Here is an 18,010-nt window from a genome sequence, read left to right as displayed (position 1 = left end):
GTAGAATTTATGAAACGAGGAAAATGGCATTCATTGTGGGGTTGTTCGGGGGAATAAACAGTCTCACGTGGGGAGTCTCATCAGCGTGCCTCACGCCTGGGTAATGGTGGGCACAAGTGTGGTGTTTCTGAATGTGTGTCAACCTTAGTAGGGGCAGGTGGGCGGAGAGCAGGGGGATGGAGGGACCAGGGATGTGAGAGGACAACTAGAAGAAGGAACTTCATGAAAGTCATAGGAGTTTCAAAAAGGAGGGAAAAACTAAAAAACAAAAAACAGGAAAAAGAAGAGGAAGAAGGGAAAATCCATGGTGCGTGTGAAACAAGACAGACTCCATCGCAGAGCATCCCTGGGATTCAGCAGGGGCCAACAGCCATCTCAGCAAGAGCGTTTCCTGTGCCGGGCGGGGTGGGTGAGGAGAGGAAGGAGGGGAGAGGGCGGAGGGCGAGAAGGCTGGCTGTAAGGAATGGGGGAGTGCAAGAGGGAATAGCCGAGGGGGTCGGGATGGAGAGGGCTTTGCTTTTTCACTTTTTAAGGGGAAGTCCTTGGAAGGAGCTAACGGGGTTGGAGGATGCAGTTGAGAGGTTCGATCAGGCAGGTGGAGCCCAGGTCTCGGGTGAACAAAAGATCTCTGCCTCTCACTTATGCTCCGTGCCTGTTGTGTGTTGGCGAGGACTCCCATACTCGTCATCCATAGGGCACCCAGGCTGACGGAGCACCCAGCATCAAATAATGCACATTGCTGTGCCGAGGGAAATGAGAGCTATGGAGGGTCTTGCGTTGGCAGGTAAATGCTTTGGCCTGGAAAGGATGCTTCTCACGGCTCACTGGCCTGAGCTGGTCACATGGCCCCACCCAACCATCAGAATCCGGGAGTGCAATCCTATCATGTGCCCAGAAAGAGAGCATGTGTTGGCAAGGATCACTATGACTACTCCAGAGGTAGAAATTGAGGAAAGAAGCTTGAGAGATGGAATCTAAGGGGCGCTGGGAAGAGATGTCTTGAGCAGGAGGACAGTCCCCCCCCCCCACACACACAGAGGCAAGATGGGAGTGCACGAGTTTCCTATTGCTGCTGTGACAAATCTTAATGGCTTAAAAACTAATTTATTATCTTACAGTTCTGTTGATCAGAAGCCCAGGTTGGCTCGGTTGGTTTCTCTGCTCCGGGTTTCACAAGGCCCAAGTCAAGGTATCGGCTGGCCAGGCTCCTCTCAGGAGGCTCTGGGAAGGATCCACTTCCAAATACACTCGTTTTTGGCAGAATTGTTTCTTGCAATTGCAGGACAGAGGTCCCGTTTCTTTTCTGGCTGTCAGCTGGGGGCTGCCCTTAGCTCCTAAGTGCCTCTCTTCAGTGCCTGTACTCGGTCCTCCATCTCAGCGCCAGCTATGAGTGTCCAGCCCTCCTCACGCTGCTGTCTCTTGACTTCTCTTCTGCTGCACCTCTCTTGCTTTTTGCTGTGAGCCCTTAAGGGCTCATGTGATTACAATGGGCCCACCTGGATAATCTCCCTATTTTAAGGTCAGCTGACTAGTACTTAATTCCATCTAAGTCCCTTCACAGTGGTACCTAGATTAGTGTTTGATTGAATGACTGAATAACCAGACTGAATCTCCTGAGGGCAGCTTTAGAATTCTGCCCACAAGGCGGGGAGGATGGTTGGGCAGCCGAGACATCTACAGGTGGGAGCACAGGAGTTGGAAGTTCACACCTCCTGCTTCAATTGTCTTTGAAATAAGAGTCAAGATCATCTGATAAATATGAAGTCTTGTTAAGTGCAGATTTTCAGTGCTTATATTAAAAATATCTACTGTATAAACTTGAAATGTTTATTTCAAGAAGTGAATGGTGCATTCAAATCATGCAGGGTCTCTTGGATTTGACAGTGACCAGGATTATCATGAGAATTAAATGTGTTAATATAGTAGTTCTCAAATGTTTTGGTTTCAGGATCCCTTTAACAAAACTATTGAGGACCCCAAGAGCTTACGTTTATGTTGGTTATACCCACTGGCATTTAATGTATTAGAAATTAAAGCAAATATTTATTTTAAAATAATAATAAATATATTGTGTTAACGTAAATAATGATTTTATTTTCCAAAACAAAAAAGTGAGAAGAGTGGCATTGTTTTCCACTTTTGCAAATCTCTTTGTCTCAACAGAAGACAGTTGGATTCTCATATCTGCTTCTAATAACACATTCAGTACAATGCAACGTGGGGCTTCAGCTGAAGCCTATGAAGAAAATCTGGGCCTCACACTGATCCGTAGCTGGAAAAGGGAGAGAATGTTACTTGCCTTTCACAAAACTGTGGATATTCCTCTTAGGAATAGGAATTAGGCAGTTCAGTCACATCAGACCAGCCTCTCTGCCCTTCCAGAGGTATTTGTACTTTTAAGTGGTTGCTTAGAATTAAAGACCAGGCCATTTAACAAACACCAACTAAATCCAGCAAATGGAGGAATCAGGAGCCAACAGGACAACGTGGGGTCCCATGTGGGAATCTGGCCTTAGGGTCAAGCGCCTCAAGTTGCTCTTGCTACACACAGGATGAGGGGGCAGGTCCCTCAAGTACAAGGCGTGTAAAACTTGACAAGTGATTTGGAACTTCAAGATAAATAGTTTCTCTCAACCACAGAAAACGCCAGGGACATTGGTGAGGTTCACTTTCAGAAAGGAGGAGTGGTTCCAGGGTCTTCTCATACAACCAAGGACCCCTTTAGGGGAGACTCGGGTGCAAAGCAGGCTGCTGCATGCTCTTTGCAGGCTGGAAGTGGCCTTTGTAAACGAGCCCACCCATGGTACTGTGTCAAGACATTTACCTAAGTGGGTCTATGTCTGACTGGACTCTACACTTGGCACAGATGCCTTCTCATGCTATACCCAGAATGCAGTAGTGTAGGTTATGATGGTGCTATATCACCAGCCATTTGATGATGAGATGTGCACTAGGCTGTATGTTCAGTAGGTTTTAAGCTTTCAACACTCAACTGTGTAGTTCCACAAACATATAACATTAGGAAGAATGATATTAGCACTTGTTCCCAAATCCACAGGATATTTGTTGAGGGAAACAATACATTAATGGAGAGAGGAACCACAACGACCCAACAGTTAAGACTGGTCATTGTCCATGTTCACAGGAAAAGGCAACCCTGAAACTTATCTCTGAAGTCAATTCAGACAGAACCACCACCACTTCCTGATTCTACAGCCTCTGATTGGTCCTGTCAGAAATCCTCCCCCTGGTGGCACATAAGTAACTTGATCATCATGATGGCCTAAGAGACATTCCTTTAGGACATCTAGAGAACCACACAAGCAAATGGGGGCAAAAAGCATGGGTATGAGAGGGACTGTGGAGTAGACTGTCTGGGTTTCACCCAGCTCCACTACTTACTGGCCAGGAAATGCTGGCAAATGATCAAAACTCGCCTGTAAGAAGTGAATGGTAAGAAATCTATCTCCTTCACAGGGTGGTGGGAACTGAGACAACCCAGGTAGTTCTCAGAACAAGGCCTGGCCCAGGGTAAGGGCTACACTGACAGCTGGTATTATTTCAGCAGGTCAAATTAATTCAATACCAGTCTACCCAAAAATGGTATCCCAAGGCATTTCCTCTCACTCGATCTATTCTCTCTTGAACTTTCTACAATCCACTCTAACCTCTGCTTGTTCTGTCCCTCTGGTAAGAAAACCCCAACTGGGTTCTGAAATGTCTGTGTCTGCAGGTGGTGCGGAAGTCTGCCCACTCTGGCCTTCTCTGCACACAAGCTGGCTTATGTTCAGGGTGGGGCCGGGACCAGAATAAAGCAGAGGAGACTACGTGAAGACGAAGGATAGTCTCATAAGCACTGTAATGATATTCCAGGCTACGTTGGTATAACCCACCAACACTTAAGACATCCCACAATTTTGCAGCAGAAATAATCCTATGATGCGGTCTCCACAATTAAAGGATCCACCATTAGATAGGTGCATCACTTAAATACATGTAATAGGATCAAGCCCATATTCCTCACACTGTTAAAATAAATCTTGAGAACTCAATATTCAAGCTGTTAGAATAGTCCCTACAGCTTATTAAAAAAAGAAAAACAAACTGCAGCGTTTGATTACTACTACAATGAATGTTTCTTAAACCTGAAGAGCAGAAGATAAAGGTTGTTTCTAGAGGTCCCTTTAATATAACGAATACAAAAGCTCATGAGACAGTATCCCTACAATTCCACGTCTCTGAACAAGTGACACTATGGTTACCAAACAGCTATTTTTATCACAGCATCTACAGTGTCTGAAAAAGGACATAAGAATAAATAACTGTAGATGTGTCACAAGACACCATTTATTTAATCCAGTAGTGGATCTTACTACTATATTTTATTCTAAATTTTTTCCTTATTCTTCAGATTCTCCAGGCTTTCGGATGTCATCAATCTTCAAAATCATTCTAACCATTTGTGTTGCGAGAGATATCTGTTGCTTTTTGCCAATCAAGGTTTCTATGACATGTTGTTGCTTCATATCTGAAAAATACAAATAAATTGATTATCCTAAAATGGCGTACACATTGAACATTAATAACTTCAATGTATGGAATCACAGAACTTAAGAAATACAAATTTTGAAGCCAACAGTCCCAGTTACATTTTCAGAAAAATATAATTTCATTACTTCCAAGGACATTCTGGAATTTGAACCTGGTTACCAGAGGGCTGTGGGGTGACAAGGAGACCTCTCTTCAAACACAAGCTAAACCGCTAAGCGACCAGCTGCACGGTGAAACCTTTCAGTGACATCTCATTCCACAAAGTACCCAAAACCGTAACTCAGTAAACCTGAAATAAGTGAAATCTGACTGTACCTGAAACGTAAAATAATTCCAAGAAAGATCTAAAAATAGTAAATTTTTCACAACCACGCATTCCAGTTAAAAATCCTTGGGCTGTGAACACGAAAAGCAGAATGCACCTACACCTCCAAATAAAAACATGAACTGTCCAAGGTTCCGGGATCCGGACTGATGGGAGAACCCTAGACACGGCCCAACTGGCGCAAAAGTCACTGGGACCACCGTTTCAACGAGCTAAGATATACGTAACACCTTCTCAGCAGATGAACTACACAAGTGGCTACAGAAGTCACAGTACATCACACTTATAAAACACCCCATAATTTATGGGGTATAATCACAGAATAAGCTGTGAACTAAAAGTCAGTTTCAGAGCCGTTTTATGACATCCAGAACCCACTCTGACAGACATTTGTGTAAAAAAAAAAGTGAGACAGGAATTATTATCTAAAACTAGAGATTAAAATGGAAGTCATCTTTGGTAAAAATATCACACTGTGGTTTAGTGCTATTAATACTACTTCGTTACTAGGACTAGCAGTCTAACCAACTCCTAAGGTAATCAAATTGAACATTCTAAAATTTAGGACTTGAATACCTAAAGTGAGTTAAAATATTTAAAAAGATATGATAACCTCATAGTAAACATGATATACTGTACAGCCATACAGTATGAAATGACTCAATTTAAACCAAACCACAACTCCACACACAGTAACAGAGCTCCTCACCATTTGTACCCTTGTGCAAACAGTCAATTCCAAGAGCAGGGTTCATCTCCTTCACTTGTCTGGCTCGAACTTCGGTCATAGTCTGGATGGGATTCATGCCACTGTTTTCAGAAAGGGCCATGGGGATGACTTCCAGTGCATCGGCAAAGGCCCTCATGGCGTATTGCTCCAAGGTTGGGCACTGGAGGGTACAGGGTTACGGTTAAGCGTGCTTGGCAAAAGAAAAACCCAGCAGCAATTTGGAAACACAATTAAATCACACACATGGAAAAGCTAACTCATGAAGAATTCTAACAGGCTGCCTTGATTATCTATCAGAATATTGAAATGCCATTACAGAATAAGGATGGAAAAGGTATACATGTGAGAAGTCTGAGAACAAATCAGCCCTTATTGCCTTAGTTATGATATTTACTTAATTATGAATTTCAAATAATGTTAAAAGACTGCAGCGAGTTATTATCATCAAGGCTAGATGGTTGAAAAAGGCTGAGAAACGCTGGTTTATGTTAACCCACAACTGAGCACCTGGGCATGAGAGTTAACTGAGATCAAACACCTGTCACATACAGCTCTCGATGCTCTTCACTTCGGGCAGCATCCAGTTCTGCTCAGAGCACCGCTGCCTCCCACGCACACAGTCCAGAACGTCTCAGCCTCTAACATGGCCCCCGTGTATTTTACCTTGTCTGCCTCTTGGCTGACCGCCAGAGCACAAGCTATTTCAGCAGCACCACCTCCGTACACCACTCGATTGTCACGGATGAGGTTCCGGATGACACACAGGGCATCGTGGAGGGATCGTTTTGCTTCCTCGATGATCTAGGGAAAACAGTTTTGCCTAAATTGATGTGATCACGATCTGTCCATTTTAGAGCCAAATATCTGGCACCTCTGGTTTAATCTAAGTGCTTGCTGGGCACTGGAAATATCCTGACCCCCGTTCAAGCCACCTTGGCCAAAAATAAATGGAGAGGGCATGCCAGAACATTTGTCATCAGATGGTTTCTATCTTTATCCTACCTTTTCTCCCTAGATTGTAGTTTACAAAAAATGAAACAGGCAGAGGCAGTCAAGGACTCATCCCAAGACACACGACTAAGCAAAGGGTCAAACAAAACAAAACTTAGAGAGCAAACCTCACAATGCGCCTCGTGTATGACGACGCACTAAAAACCCACCCTTGGAGCACGGAGAGATTGTCAATGGCTGTTTACTCGGGTTCCCCACTTCTACCCAAGGGACCGAGGAGAGGCGAGTATACCTTGTAGAACTGACAATGGAACATGGTCTCCACTAATTTTACAACAATTACATCACTGTTTAAGAAAAATGACACTTTTTCACATGGTAACTGTCTCAGTTAAGTATATCGTGGGCAAAGCCAAACCACGTGCCAGAATGAGAAAAGACGTAGGACAAGTAACCGAGTTCTCACCATCTTATTTCCTCCTCTGATGAAGATGGTTACAGCTCTGGAGTTCTTACACTGCTCGATGACCAGCATTTTGTCCTTGGTTGTCCCAAACGAGATCTCTTTTACAAGACCAGCAAAGCCCAGTTTCTCAGCTGTGAGCTCTGAGAACCGTGGGACGATCCGCCCTCCCGTCGCAATGGCAATCAACTAAGTGGGGTGGGTCAGGGAAGAAGGAAGACAATGGTGGTGTACAGTGAACTTTCAAAACTAGACCACAAATGAGCTAAACTTGATCTATGACCACCTTGTTCATGAGAACTGCTGCCCCATCCTGGCCAAAAAATTTCAAGTTCAACCTAGAAAGCCTTGTTAAATGAACAATGTTCTGAAGAGCTGGGTGTCTTGGTCTGGCTCCAGTGCCGCCTGGCTCCATCACCCTGCACACGTCCCCAGAGCTCTCGACCTCATCCCCCCCCCCCCGACTGTGGCCCTGAATCAGAGCTCTGTGCAGCCCTCCCTCTTTCTGTACACAGGGCTGCAGTGAGGACCAACGAGGCCATGTGTGCCTGGGGTACAGACCACGTCTGGGAGGGCTATTGGTATTCAGCTGACATAGAAGTTCCTGCCTCAGAGAGCCAATGAGAGTGCTAAATGAGATGACATACGGAAACCACGTGCTGTGCAACACCAGAAATACATAGCACTATTATCAAAAATAACAAAAAGAGATTCTAGCACTTTCCTCTCTCCCGGCTCATCCTCCTCTAATCCAGGGAGCCGTGGCACGATGTGGTTATTTAAGGGAAGTACTACCAAAGCAGCCCCCAAAGAGAAATGCCTTGTAAGCTCAAACCCCATGTTCAGCAGTCTCTTCACACAGAGCTTCCTACCTCGATTTCAGGTCCTCCTACCCACCGGACTGCAGGCAAGTTATTCTGAAGAAGTAAGTGATTTGCTTCATCATCAAAGCCCCACTGGCAAATAGCTAGGTTAGCGCCAGTTTCTTTAATCTGGGAAAAGAAATGCCACAATCGTGTTAATAACAAGTAAGTATTCTTTGTGCTCCAATGTTTGAAAAAAGATCAAAAAAGGTGAGATGCATAGTTGGCATGAAAATAAACGAAGCACAGTGAGGAGAAAGAAGAAAACGTACAAGCGTCTACCCTGTCAGTCCCAAGTTCTAAACAATGAACATGTATCAATGGGAATCACCTCGTTTTTTAAACCATGCTTTAAAAATTACTAATTCACGCCGAACCCCACTGTTACAGAGAAGCAAAACAAAACACGTCTCACCATGACTAGGCACCCCGCCCCCGGGAAACAGGTTAACAGCTCTGTCCAGTCACAAATACCCAAGAAGCACTTTCATCTGTGTGTGTGTGGGTGTGTGTGTGTGTAACAAAAACTGAATCTTAAGATACACACTTCCCTGCAACTTGCTTTTCTTACTTGAGTGGACTATCCTCTGTGGATCAAAATAAAAGTAATTCAGAGGCCAAAAGAAGTGATCCTGCTCCTAGTGAGAAGCACCCTCCCAACCCTTGCAAATGGCTATGACTTGTCCCCAAAGGTGGCAATGATCAGAACTGACGGTCCATCCCTCCCTCGGCAATCACCTGTGATAACTGTGCCATGCCCCACAACCGCTACTTACTTCTGTCTCCATGCAAGCCTCCCAGATCATCCACCACACCTGGCTCTCTACCTCTCTTCCTTCCCCGACCCTCTGGAACTCAGTCCATTAACAGCAGACTCCTTCTTGCCATGTTTCCATTACATTCTGGCTGTGAACAAACTCTGTCTGTCTCCTGAAAACCAACCTGTCCCAGCACTCCTCCTCTGACGGTTATTTTTTCTCCCATGTGCTCAAAATAGGAAAGGGGTCCTTCTAGCTCCTCAAAGCCACCCACAACATTCCTTCCTGGGTCACTCCCTCTCGTTCTTCAAAGTGTGGGCATCTAGCCCCATGACCATTCCTGTTACCATTCCTGCAACCCCGCACATCTACCAACACGATCCATCCAACACCCCTGGCCTCTTAGTTGCTGTCATCTCTCCTCCAGTGCACCTCAACCAGCATTTCCATGGCCCCCCTGCAGCCCAGATATGAGGCTTTTATTTACACAAACTCCTGCCATCGTGCTCCAACCCCTCAGCCTTGCTGTTCCCTGCACACACCAACCACGTTCCTGCCCAGGGCCTTTGTACATGTTGCTCACTCCTACCTCGCCTCAGCCTGGAATGCTCCTCACCCAGAAATGTTGCCTTCTCACCTCACTTAGGTCTCTGGCCACAAGTTGTCTACTCAGAGAGGCCTTCTCTGACCAGTGTCTGTAACAAAGCCCCTACCTACTTTCCCTAGTCTGCACCTCACCAGCAAGAGCTCTGCTTCGCTCACTGCTGTATCTCCAGGGACTCCAACAGAGCCTGGTAGACAGCAGGCACAGGGAACTACATCACGAAGGAATCAATGAATTCAACTACTCCCCTAAATACAGACATCAAAATATCCATGTTCATGTATCCTCAGGTACTTATGCTTTAAACTCCCAAGGACAGAGTCCCAAAGAAGAACTGCACAGAGAGCATGCACACATAAAACATTAATAGCCAGAGGAGAAGAGCTAAGGTGTTTATAAAATAACACTCTGACTTGTTTAAGCAAAGAACTGGCATTATCATGACTGCATTCTGGTTCACTTCCAGTTACTCAGTAACTCTTCTGCCTAAAAGTTATATTTAGAGGTCTCAAATATGCGGTAAGCCATATTAACGTTGTCCAGACCCACCAGCTTAGGTGTGTCCAGGAGAGCACGTACGTAAAACTGAAAGCACAGCCCAAGGCAACTGAGTCAGTTCTTTCAGGCACTCAGACACATTCCCATTTTAAGACAAAATCCAGACTTCTTTCCTCCATATGCCTCTGTGTCATTTGATTCTTTCTCACCGTGAACATGTATTATTTTTTAATTTAAAAGTGAAGAAAAAAGACCTACACTGTTAATATGTTACTTACAGCCACATAACGGGGCATCCAGATACGCAGGTGAGTGCCACACGTGTTTATTATTTTCGGCTGTGTCCTTTCAGAGTTTAAACTCCACTACGAGCTGCGGAATGACTTACCTGCTGAATCATCTCTTCAAACTTCTCCTTTTCGTATTTCTGAAGGGCTTTAAAATCCTCTACAGAAGTCACGTCCAGCTTGTGCTTCGTCTTTGGTTTCGGCGGTTCAAACGGACACGTGAGAATTGCAATCTTAGCATCTTCTACTTGCTATGGGGAGAAAGAGGAACATTTCAACTGGTGGATTGAGGGGTTGATCAGTCTGAGGCTGTGAAAGGCAGTGACTTACTTTTGGCATCTGTGGATGACTGAAATCCTTGTCCACAATCACGCCCTTAATCAATTTAGTGTCCTCCAACCTGCCGCCCACTTTGCCCTCCACCTTGATGAGCTCAAAATCGACGTCTCTGCGCTGCATGTCTGCCACGGTGAGGACAGCATTCACAGCTATCTCGGCCATCTGCCGGTGACAGCTGTTAACCCTGAGGAAAACACATGAAATGAACCTTTCACACCCATTTAACAATTACTGCAACCAAAGCAGAACACACCATGTGCTGTGGGAACTCCAGCACAAGATAACATTCTGTAACCACAAGGTGTTTATAAAACTAACGACGTCTTGAGTCCCTAGGAGGGAACACCGTCACAACCTGACTTTCACTGGTCTGGGGCAGGGATTCTTAACCTGGGACCCATGGGCCCAAAGGGAACCATAAACTGCAATGGGAAAAAAATTACACCTTTCTTTCCACTAACTCTAACTGAAATGTACTACTTTCTTCCATTATTAATATACACAAGAGACCAACGACGTATGGCAAGAACCAAGATTTTTAAGATTCTGCTACTAAGAATACTTTTAATATTTTACAAGTCCTAAACAGAATGGGAAAGATATGAAACCACCCAGCAGAAGCCAATCTTATCTAAATGAGGCACAGCACTCACTGAGAAGAGAAAGGAGTCGACAGGGCACCCTACCCTCACAGGAATTTCCACTACGTCAATTACAGATGGGGGATGTTATCTTTTTCTGAAAGCTTTGAAACATTTGAATAGACTGTTCAGAAAATTTACTTCTGATTCTGGAAAAGCCACTGAGGAAATCTCATACTTGAAATACAATGTCTGAAATCTTAAGTCATCTAGAAAAGATAACTATGGAACTAAAAATGTTGTTAGTGTCCTAAATAGGCGATTTTACGATGTTCTGCTTTATGTTGAATATATTTGGCTATTGTCAACCATTTGAGTATTTTCTATAGTAAAGACCTGTACATACCTTGAGTTTTATAAAGACTTGCAAATAGAGCAGAATCAACTTATAAAAGAATAATAAAATAAGATTTGTGCATTTCAAGGAAGGGTAACGCCTTCCTTCTATGAGGAAAAAAGTGCTCTACTTGTGATAGAGACCACTCCAGGGTAGGCAGCCTTGCCCAGGAGCCAGGCTCAGCTAAGACATGAGGATAGCTGGCATTGCTGACGGTGTCCCTGCTCTAGCACAGCGCTGGGTGGACGTCTTTCCCCTCAGAAGAGAATGGCACCAGAAGAGAAGGCACCAGAGACAGACATTTTTGTTGCACTTCCCTGACCTCTGAGTCGAGACCACGCCTTCCTTTTGTTAAAACTGTCACACAAATTAAAACATTTCTCGCACTAAGACTGATTTAAAAAAATAGTGTAATAAAGCACCTTACACTGAATTTTTACGCTACATTATGGCCATAAGTCTTTTTAAAAGGCATCCATAAGTCTCTATTATTGTTCAAGATAAGGAGGCCACTTGGCTGAGGCTGCTTTGAGTTTCTGGGAGGCAAGAACAGTCTCTTGTGCCCCAAAGATGTGGCAGCAGGCCTGGCAAAAAGGAAGTATTATGTAAACGTTGAAAACACCCAATGTAAGTCAATTTTATGACTGTCCCTCTTTACTAAATTAATATTCAGGTCCAGAAATTTGCTTGTTGAATGAAAAGTGGAAGCTCCCCCCAAATCCCTTCCTAGCAAAGAAATGGTTATAAAGTGTTATGAAAATCAACATACTCCCCAAGTAGGGCCTTGTCTGGTTGATTTCTAATGCAGCCCATCCTGCTAAATTAAAGGACTATATATTTTACAAATATTGTTGAGAGGGTTTAATACTCAAGCCTGGAAATTCACCTTCCAATTGAAACAAGAGATGGCAAGTGTCTAAAACTACTTTACAAACAAAGCAAAACCAAAATAAAACCAGAAAGAAACCCATCAAATCAATATGAGGCCACCCTCATATTGATGATGATGATCATCAACACGTGATCATTTCGTGTTGCCTTTAGGAACAAGCAAACAAGCTTTGCCTCCTCCACAAATACGAACTGTAACTGTCCTGTAAACCTACACTTTGGAGCCCAGAGTGGTTTTGGCAGTCTGGATCAGGGGCTCGGTGTCCTTCACGTCAACAAGGACTCTGTCGCTGATCTTGTCCAGGTGCTCGATGGCAATGCGGGCGGCCTGCTCATAGCCGTCGGCGATCCTGATCGGATGAATGCCACGGTCCAGCAACTGCTCGGCTTCTTCCAACAGGGCACCAGCCAGGACTGCGGAAAAGACAGTCCACAACCGGTTCACGCAAATGCTTAAACTTGTATAATCAGTACAAATTAGATGTTACCCTGGAAATATGAAGGTTCCAGAATTAAGCTGGAAGTATCTCAGAGGATGAGCCCATTGAACCTATTTTTAAAAAGGGAGGTTCTTGGGCTGGCCTGGTGGCGCAAGCGGTTAAGTGCACATGCTCCGCCGCGGCAGTCCAGGTTTCGCCAGTTCGGATCCCTGGCACGCAATGCTTGTCCCTTGTCAAGCCATGCTGTGGTGGCGTCCCATATAAAGTGGAGGAAAATGGGCATGGATGTTAGCCCAGGGCCAGTCTTCCTCAGCAAAAAAAAAAAAAAAAAAAAAAAAAAAAAAAAAAAAAAGTGGGGGGGGGAGGACTGGCAGATGTTAGCACAGGGCTGATCTTCCTCACCCAAAAAAAAGGGAGCTTTTTGTTTTGGCTCCAGCAAAGGTCAAACAGGTCTCTTCTTATAGATGGAGGATCAACTCTCAGTGATATGAAGACTATAACTAAAGAATATATGGTAAAAAGAACATTTTTACAAGACGGAAAAATCTGTTCTGTTTCCTGAACCAGAGACGCCTATTCAGTGCAACGCATGCTGGTGATAAGAGAATCTAAAAATTTATTATTTAGGGCCGGCCCCGTGGCTTAGCGGTTAAGTGTGCACACTCCGCTGCTGGCGGCCCGGATCCCAGGCGCACACCAAGGCACCACTTCTCCGGCCATGCTGAGGCCACATGCCCCATACAGCAACTAGAAGGATGTGCAGCTATGACATCCAACTATCTGCTGGGGCTTTGGGGGAAAAATAAATAAATAAAATTATATTAAAAAAAAATTATTATTTATACCCCTCCAACAACCTCCCCCTCCACATTCATTTTAGTGCCACAAAGATGATGAGTCCTATTTGTTTTCATACTGCTGCAGTCCAAGCACATCTAGAACAGTACCTGGCACCCAATAAATATTTGTTGAATACATGAATTCAAATTTCATCTGCAGAAAGTAACACTAAAGGCAACATCTCTTCAATCTTCCTCAACTTTTTAAACATTTTAAACCTTCAGAAAAAATGCAAGAACAGTAAAATGAACACTTGTTTACTTAAGAACATTTTGCCACATCTGTTTTCTCCACGTATGCATGCACCTTTTCCATTCAACTGAGAATCAGTTGCAGAAATCATGTCACCCCTAAATATTTTAGCGTGCAGCTCCCAAGTACAAAGGCATTCTCCTACATCACTGCACTATGACCGTCACACGTTAAGGAACCTTAACATTGACAGTATACTATTTTGTAATACATGATCCACAAATCAAATTCCCCCACTGTCCCAACCATCCCTTACAGCTTAAAACACCCAATCAAGTTTTACACATTACAGCTGCTTGTCATCTCTCTTTAGCTCCTTTAATCTAGAATAGTTGCCTAACTCTACCCCACTGCCCTCCTGCTCTTTCATGACACTGATAGTTTTGAGGAGTCTGGGCCGCTTGTTTTTTAGCGTGTCCTTCAACCTGGATTTCTCCGACTGTCTCCTCATCATCTGATTCAGAGAAAACATTCTCGGCAGACACGTTAGCCCTGTGATTCTAAATAACATCTCCTAAATGAGAAAGGATATTTTGCCTTTTCTTACCAACCACTCCTGTGGTTCCATCTCCAATTTCGTCATCCTGTGATTTGGACAGTTCAACCATCAGCTTGGCAATCTGATGATCGACATCCATCATGCTTAAAATGGTGGCACCATCATTCGTTACAGTCACATCGCCATCCTTATCTACCATCATTTTATCAAGCCCTAAAAAGACAGTAATGTTTAGAATGACTTTAAGCAAAAAAAAAAAAAAAAAAAAAAAAAGGCAACCTCTACCAAAAACTATAAAATTATAAAGTTAGATTTATTGATGCAGTTCCTATCTAGGAATTTATCATAAAAATTCAACATACATAAAAGAATATCTGCATGAAGACATTTTTAGATTGGCTAATATAAAGCAAAACACGGGAAATAATCTAAAATGCCTAAAACCAGAGAAATGACAAAAAAAATTATGAAGCATCACTAAATGTAATATTAATCACAAAAGACGACAGTTATGGTTTGGAAAATGCTTATGAAATGATGTTAAGTGGAAAAAACACCTGACCTAAAACTGGACACACATTATGATTATAACCATGTTTAAAGTCTGGAATACACGGAAAAAGTTTGGTTTATTAGGGGATTAGCATGTCCCCTGCACTGTTACATACTGACTATTTTATGATTTAAAACTTTTGTTAAAACAACACAGAATGAGAGACTCTTACCATTTGGTCCAAGTGATGTTCTCATTGTATTGGCCACAGCCTTTGCTGCCATTATATGAGACTAAATCAAGCAAACAGAAAAAACAAATATTCAAGTACATATAATTTTAATAGTTAAATACATACAGCTGATGATTATAAAAATCACTCATGACACAGTTCCTGTTCTCTAGAATCAATACATCTATGAGGCAGGTTCTCCTACCGCCCACCTTACAGCCAAGAGCAGGGGCAGTCTGACCTGACAGGCCTTGCAGGACTTTGCAAGGCTAACATCACATGAGGAGTCCAGCTGTGCACACGCAGCACCTGGAACTGTCACACTACGGTTTACTGCAGAGACGCACTCTTCTCTCAAACGATCGAGCCAACGCAGAACCCATATACCTTAGAGTCACCCTTGCCTATCAGCTGCCAAGGTTATCAACACGGAAAGTATTGGAGGCTTGAAAGCATCCTTTTCTGTTCCCACACATAATTATACCCGTTTTTCCTCCAAATGTCGTCTCCTTTCTTTCTATTCTTGCCATCACCAACCTAACCCAGATTCACAGCATCCTACAGAATTCAAGGGTCTCTTATCTCACCTCCCATCCTTCAAATTCATCCTACATCCAGCTAAGCCACCCATTTTTCTCAAGGGTGTTGCTTACTAGTCCCAAACCTTAAGCAACTCCCCAGCGCCTCAACACTCAAGTCCAAAAGCTTCAGCTCTGTCTTCAATGCCCTCTGCAATCTGAGACCTAGCTCCCTTCCAGCGAGGATGGTCTATTCTTGTTTCCCGAACATGTCCTCTGATCCCTGAGGTAGCAATGCACAGAAGGCCCTGTCCCCACCAAAATCCTGACCAACTTTCAAAGCAGTTCAAATGCACATGTTCTGTGAAGCCGTCCCTGGTTACTCACCTGGCAGGTGACAAAAGACAGAGTTCACTGGTTCTGTGAAAATATTGGTAATCCTCAAAATATACTTGGATTGATATGTCCGTATAATGGAATTTTTAAGGGGTAATAATCAGAGGGAGGTGGTTCTTAACCAGGGGCAATTTTGGCCCCCAGGAGACATTTTTGGTTGTCATGACTGGCAAGGGAGGTACTACTGGCACAGAGTCGGCAGAGGCCAGGGATGCTGCTAAACATCCTACACAGGACAGAGCCCCACAACAAAGAATGATCTGGCCCCAAATGTTAGTAGTGCCAAGGCTGAGACCCTGCTCTAGACCACTGGCTTTGGAGTTGGACAGAGAGGGGCCTTCAATCATGGCCCTGCGACTTGAAGCAATTGCTTAACTGCTCTGAGGCCATTTCCAATACAGCGCAACAATACCTAACTCACAGTGTGGGTATACCATGAAATAATGCACGGAAAGTGGTTAACACAGTGGCTAACGCAAAATAACCTGCAGCTTCCAGAGTACTATTATATTGGATGTTACTTTCTCTGCTGTTCGCTTTAAGTGAAAAATAGACCTGAACATGTAATACCAGTGGCCTGAGCGCCCACCATCATTCAAGCACTGTGTGGTCACTCCTTAAACTAGCCCCATTTAATTCTCATCCTCAGCTTGACAGAGGTGCATACTCTCACTGAGAAAGGAGGTTCAGAGAGGTTGTGTAACTTGTTCTCAAACAACCAGCCTGCGGGAGAACTGTACTGTTTCTTAATTTAAGTAAAGCACTAAGACCCTAAACGAACAGAGACACCTCAGACCCAGTGACAAGGCCTATCCACACCAACATCACGGATTCTTCCACTTTATAACAAACCCTAAAGAAGTCAGTGCCCTCTTAAAGCGTCCCTTCCTCCGTGTTTCCCGTCAGCGTCTGTTCAGATGACCCTTCCTCACCTGGACTCCTGCTATGCTGCATTTAACGCCTCTGGTCTTCCTTTTTTCCTCCAGCCCACCCCACATGCTACTTCCTAAGGTACAGCTTCACTCAAATTGCGATTATGTTCAAAACTCTCTCAACGGCTCCCCTCTTTCCCACGGAACAACATCTTGACTGTGGGGCATTCAAGAGCTTCCACTCTGGGGAACTACTGTAACTTAAAGTAGACTACGCTCCACCTAAACCAGACCGCTCTTTCGCCCTACAACGCGCCGCCGCGTTTTCCTGCCCGGGTCTTCGCTTTTACTGTTTCCTCCCCCAGAACACTGGCTCTCTCCCATTCAACACATCACCCCACCCTTGATCAGAAGCCGGCCTCTACCCAGTCTGGAGGACACCCTCCAACTTTATCTGCATCCTCTCCCATAACCGCGATTCTGATCACACGCTGCCCGGTATGACGCTTACTGGTGTCCATTTTTCCTTCTTGCGCTAGTCCTTTCTTCCTTAAGGATGTCTATTTTTTATTTTTACGATACGGCATCCAGGAATACGCCACACATAAAGGTGCTCAAACCAGACGTACTTGGTAAATGACTACGCCTTTGGGAGGTGACAAAGATGATGAGGCTCCGTTTCTCTTAGGGCTGTTGCAGGGACACTCAGGGAAGGTCAGGAGGCAGAGCCTGCACCGGCCAGGAGACCTGAGACTACCTTCTCTGCACCTTGCTGACGACAACACTGCTGGGCCGGGGAACCGAGGAACTGAAGCCGCCCCACCGGCTCTGAACGGTGCCTGCGGCTCCACCCTACCGCCAACTCGGGGCTAAAGGCTTATCCGCCGGCCTCCCCGAGCTCAAGGAGCGGGGCTCCCCCGGCCTTCCAGGGAGCACATGGCAGACCAGCTCCCAGGCCCGCGCAGGCGCAGAGCCCGGGTTCGGCCGTCTCCCCTCTCCCAGCGCCAGTGTGTCCCGGTCCCGTTACCTTGAGGGCCTCAAGTCCCATAAGACGAGACTTGCGGTCCTGATCCTTGATGATGAGGAAGGGGCGCCCATATTCATCGAAGGCGAGGGTCCCCACGGACGCCATGGCGTAGCAGCAGCGGCTACCTTTCCACAACCGGCTAGGACCACTCCGAACGGAGAACGCACCCTCCTCTCGCGGGAGCGCGGCACAGTTCGCGCACG

At 44.8% G+C, this 18,010-nt stretch overlaps 1 protein-coding gene across 1 annotated transcript; it reads right to left on the bottom strand.

The window, feature by feature from the left end:
- Positions 1-4,166: 4,166 nt before the first annotated feature.
- CCT5 (chaperonin containing TCP1 subunit 5) lies at positions 4,167-17,975 on the bottom strand. The gene is made up of 11 exons (XM_004427126.3): positions 17,808-17,975; positions 14,995-15,055; positions 14,318-14,482; positions 12,454-12,652; positions 10,361-10,553; positions 10,132-10,281; positions 7,893-8,012; positions 7,024-7,209; positions 6,270-6,407; positions 5,586-5,766; positions 4,167-4,528 (listed from the first exon to the last, which is right to left on the bottom strand). Exons 1-11 carry the CDS (start codon positions 17,910-17,912, stop codon positions 4,401-4,403), a joined length of 1,626 nt encoding a protein of 541 aa, XP_004427183.1. The 5' UTR covers positions 17,913-17,975; the 3' UTR covers positions 4,167-4,400.
- Between the last annotated feature and the right edge of the window lie 35 nt (positions 17,976-18,010).

This window comes from Ceratotherium simum, chromosome 18 (assembly GCF_057802395.1).
Source record: "Ceratotherium simum simum isolate JZ-2026a chromosome 18, ASM5780239v1, whole genome shotgun sequence".
In the NCBI taxonomy this organism is placed as follows: domain Eukaryota; kingdom Metazoa; phylum Chordata; class Mammalia; order Perissodactyla; family Rhinocerotidae; genus Ceratotherium; species Ceratotherium simum.
This window is presented reverse-complemented; position numbering and strand designations above follow the sequence as displayed.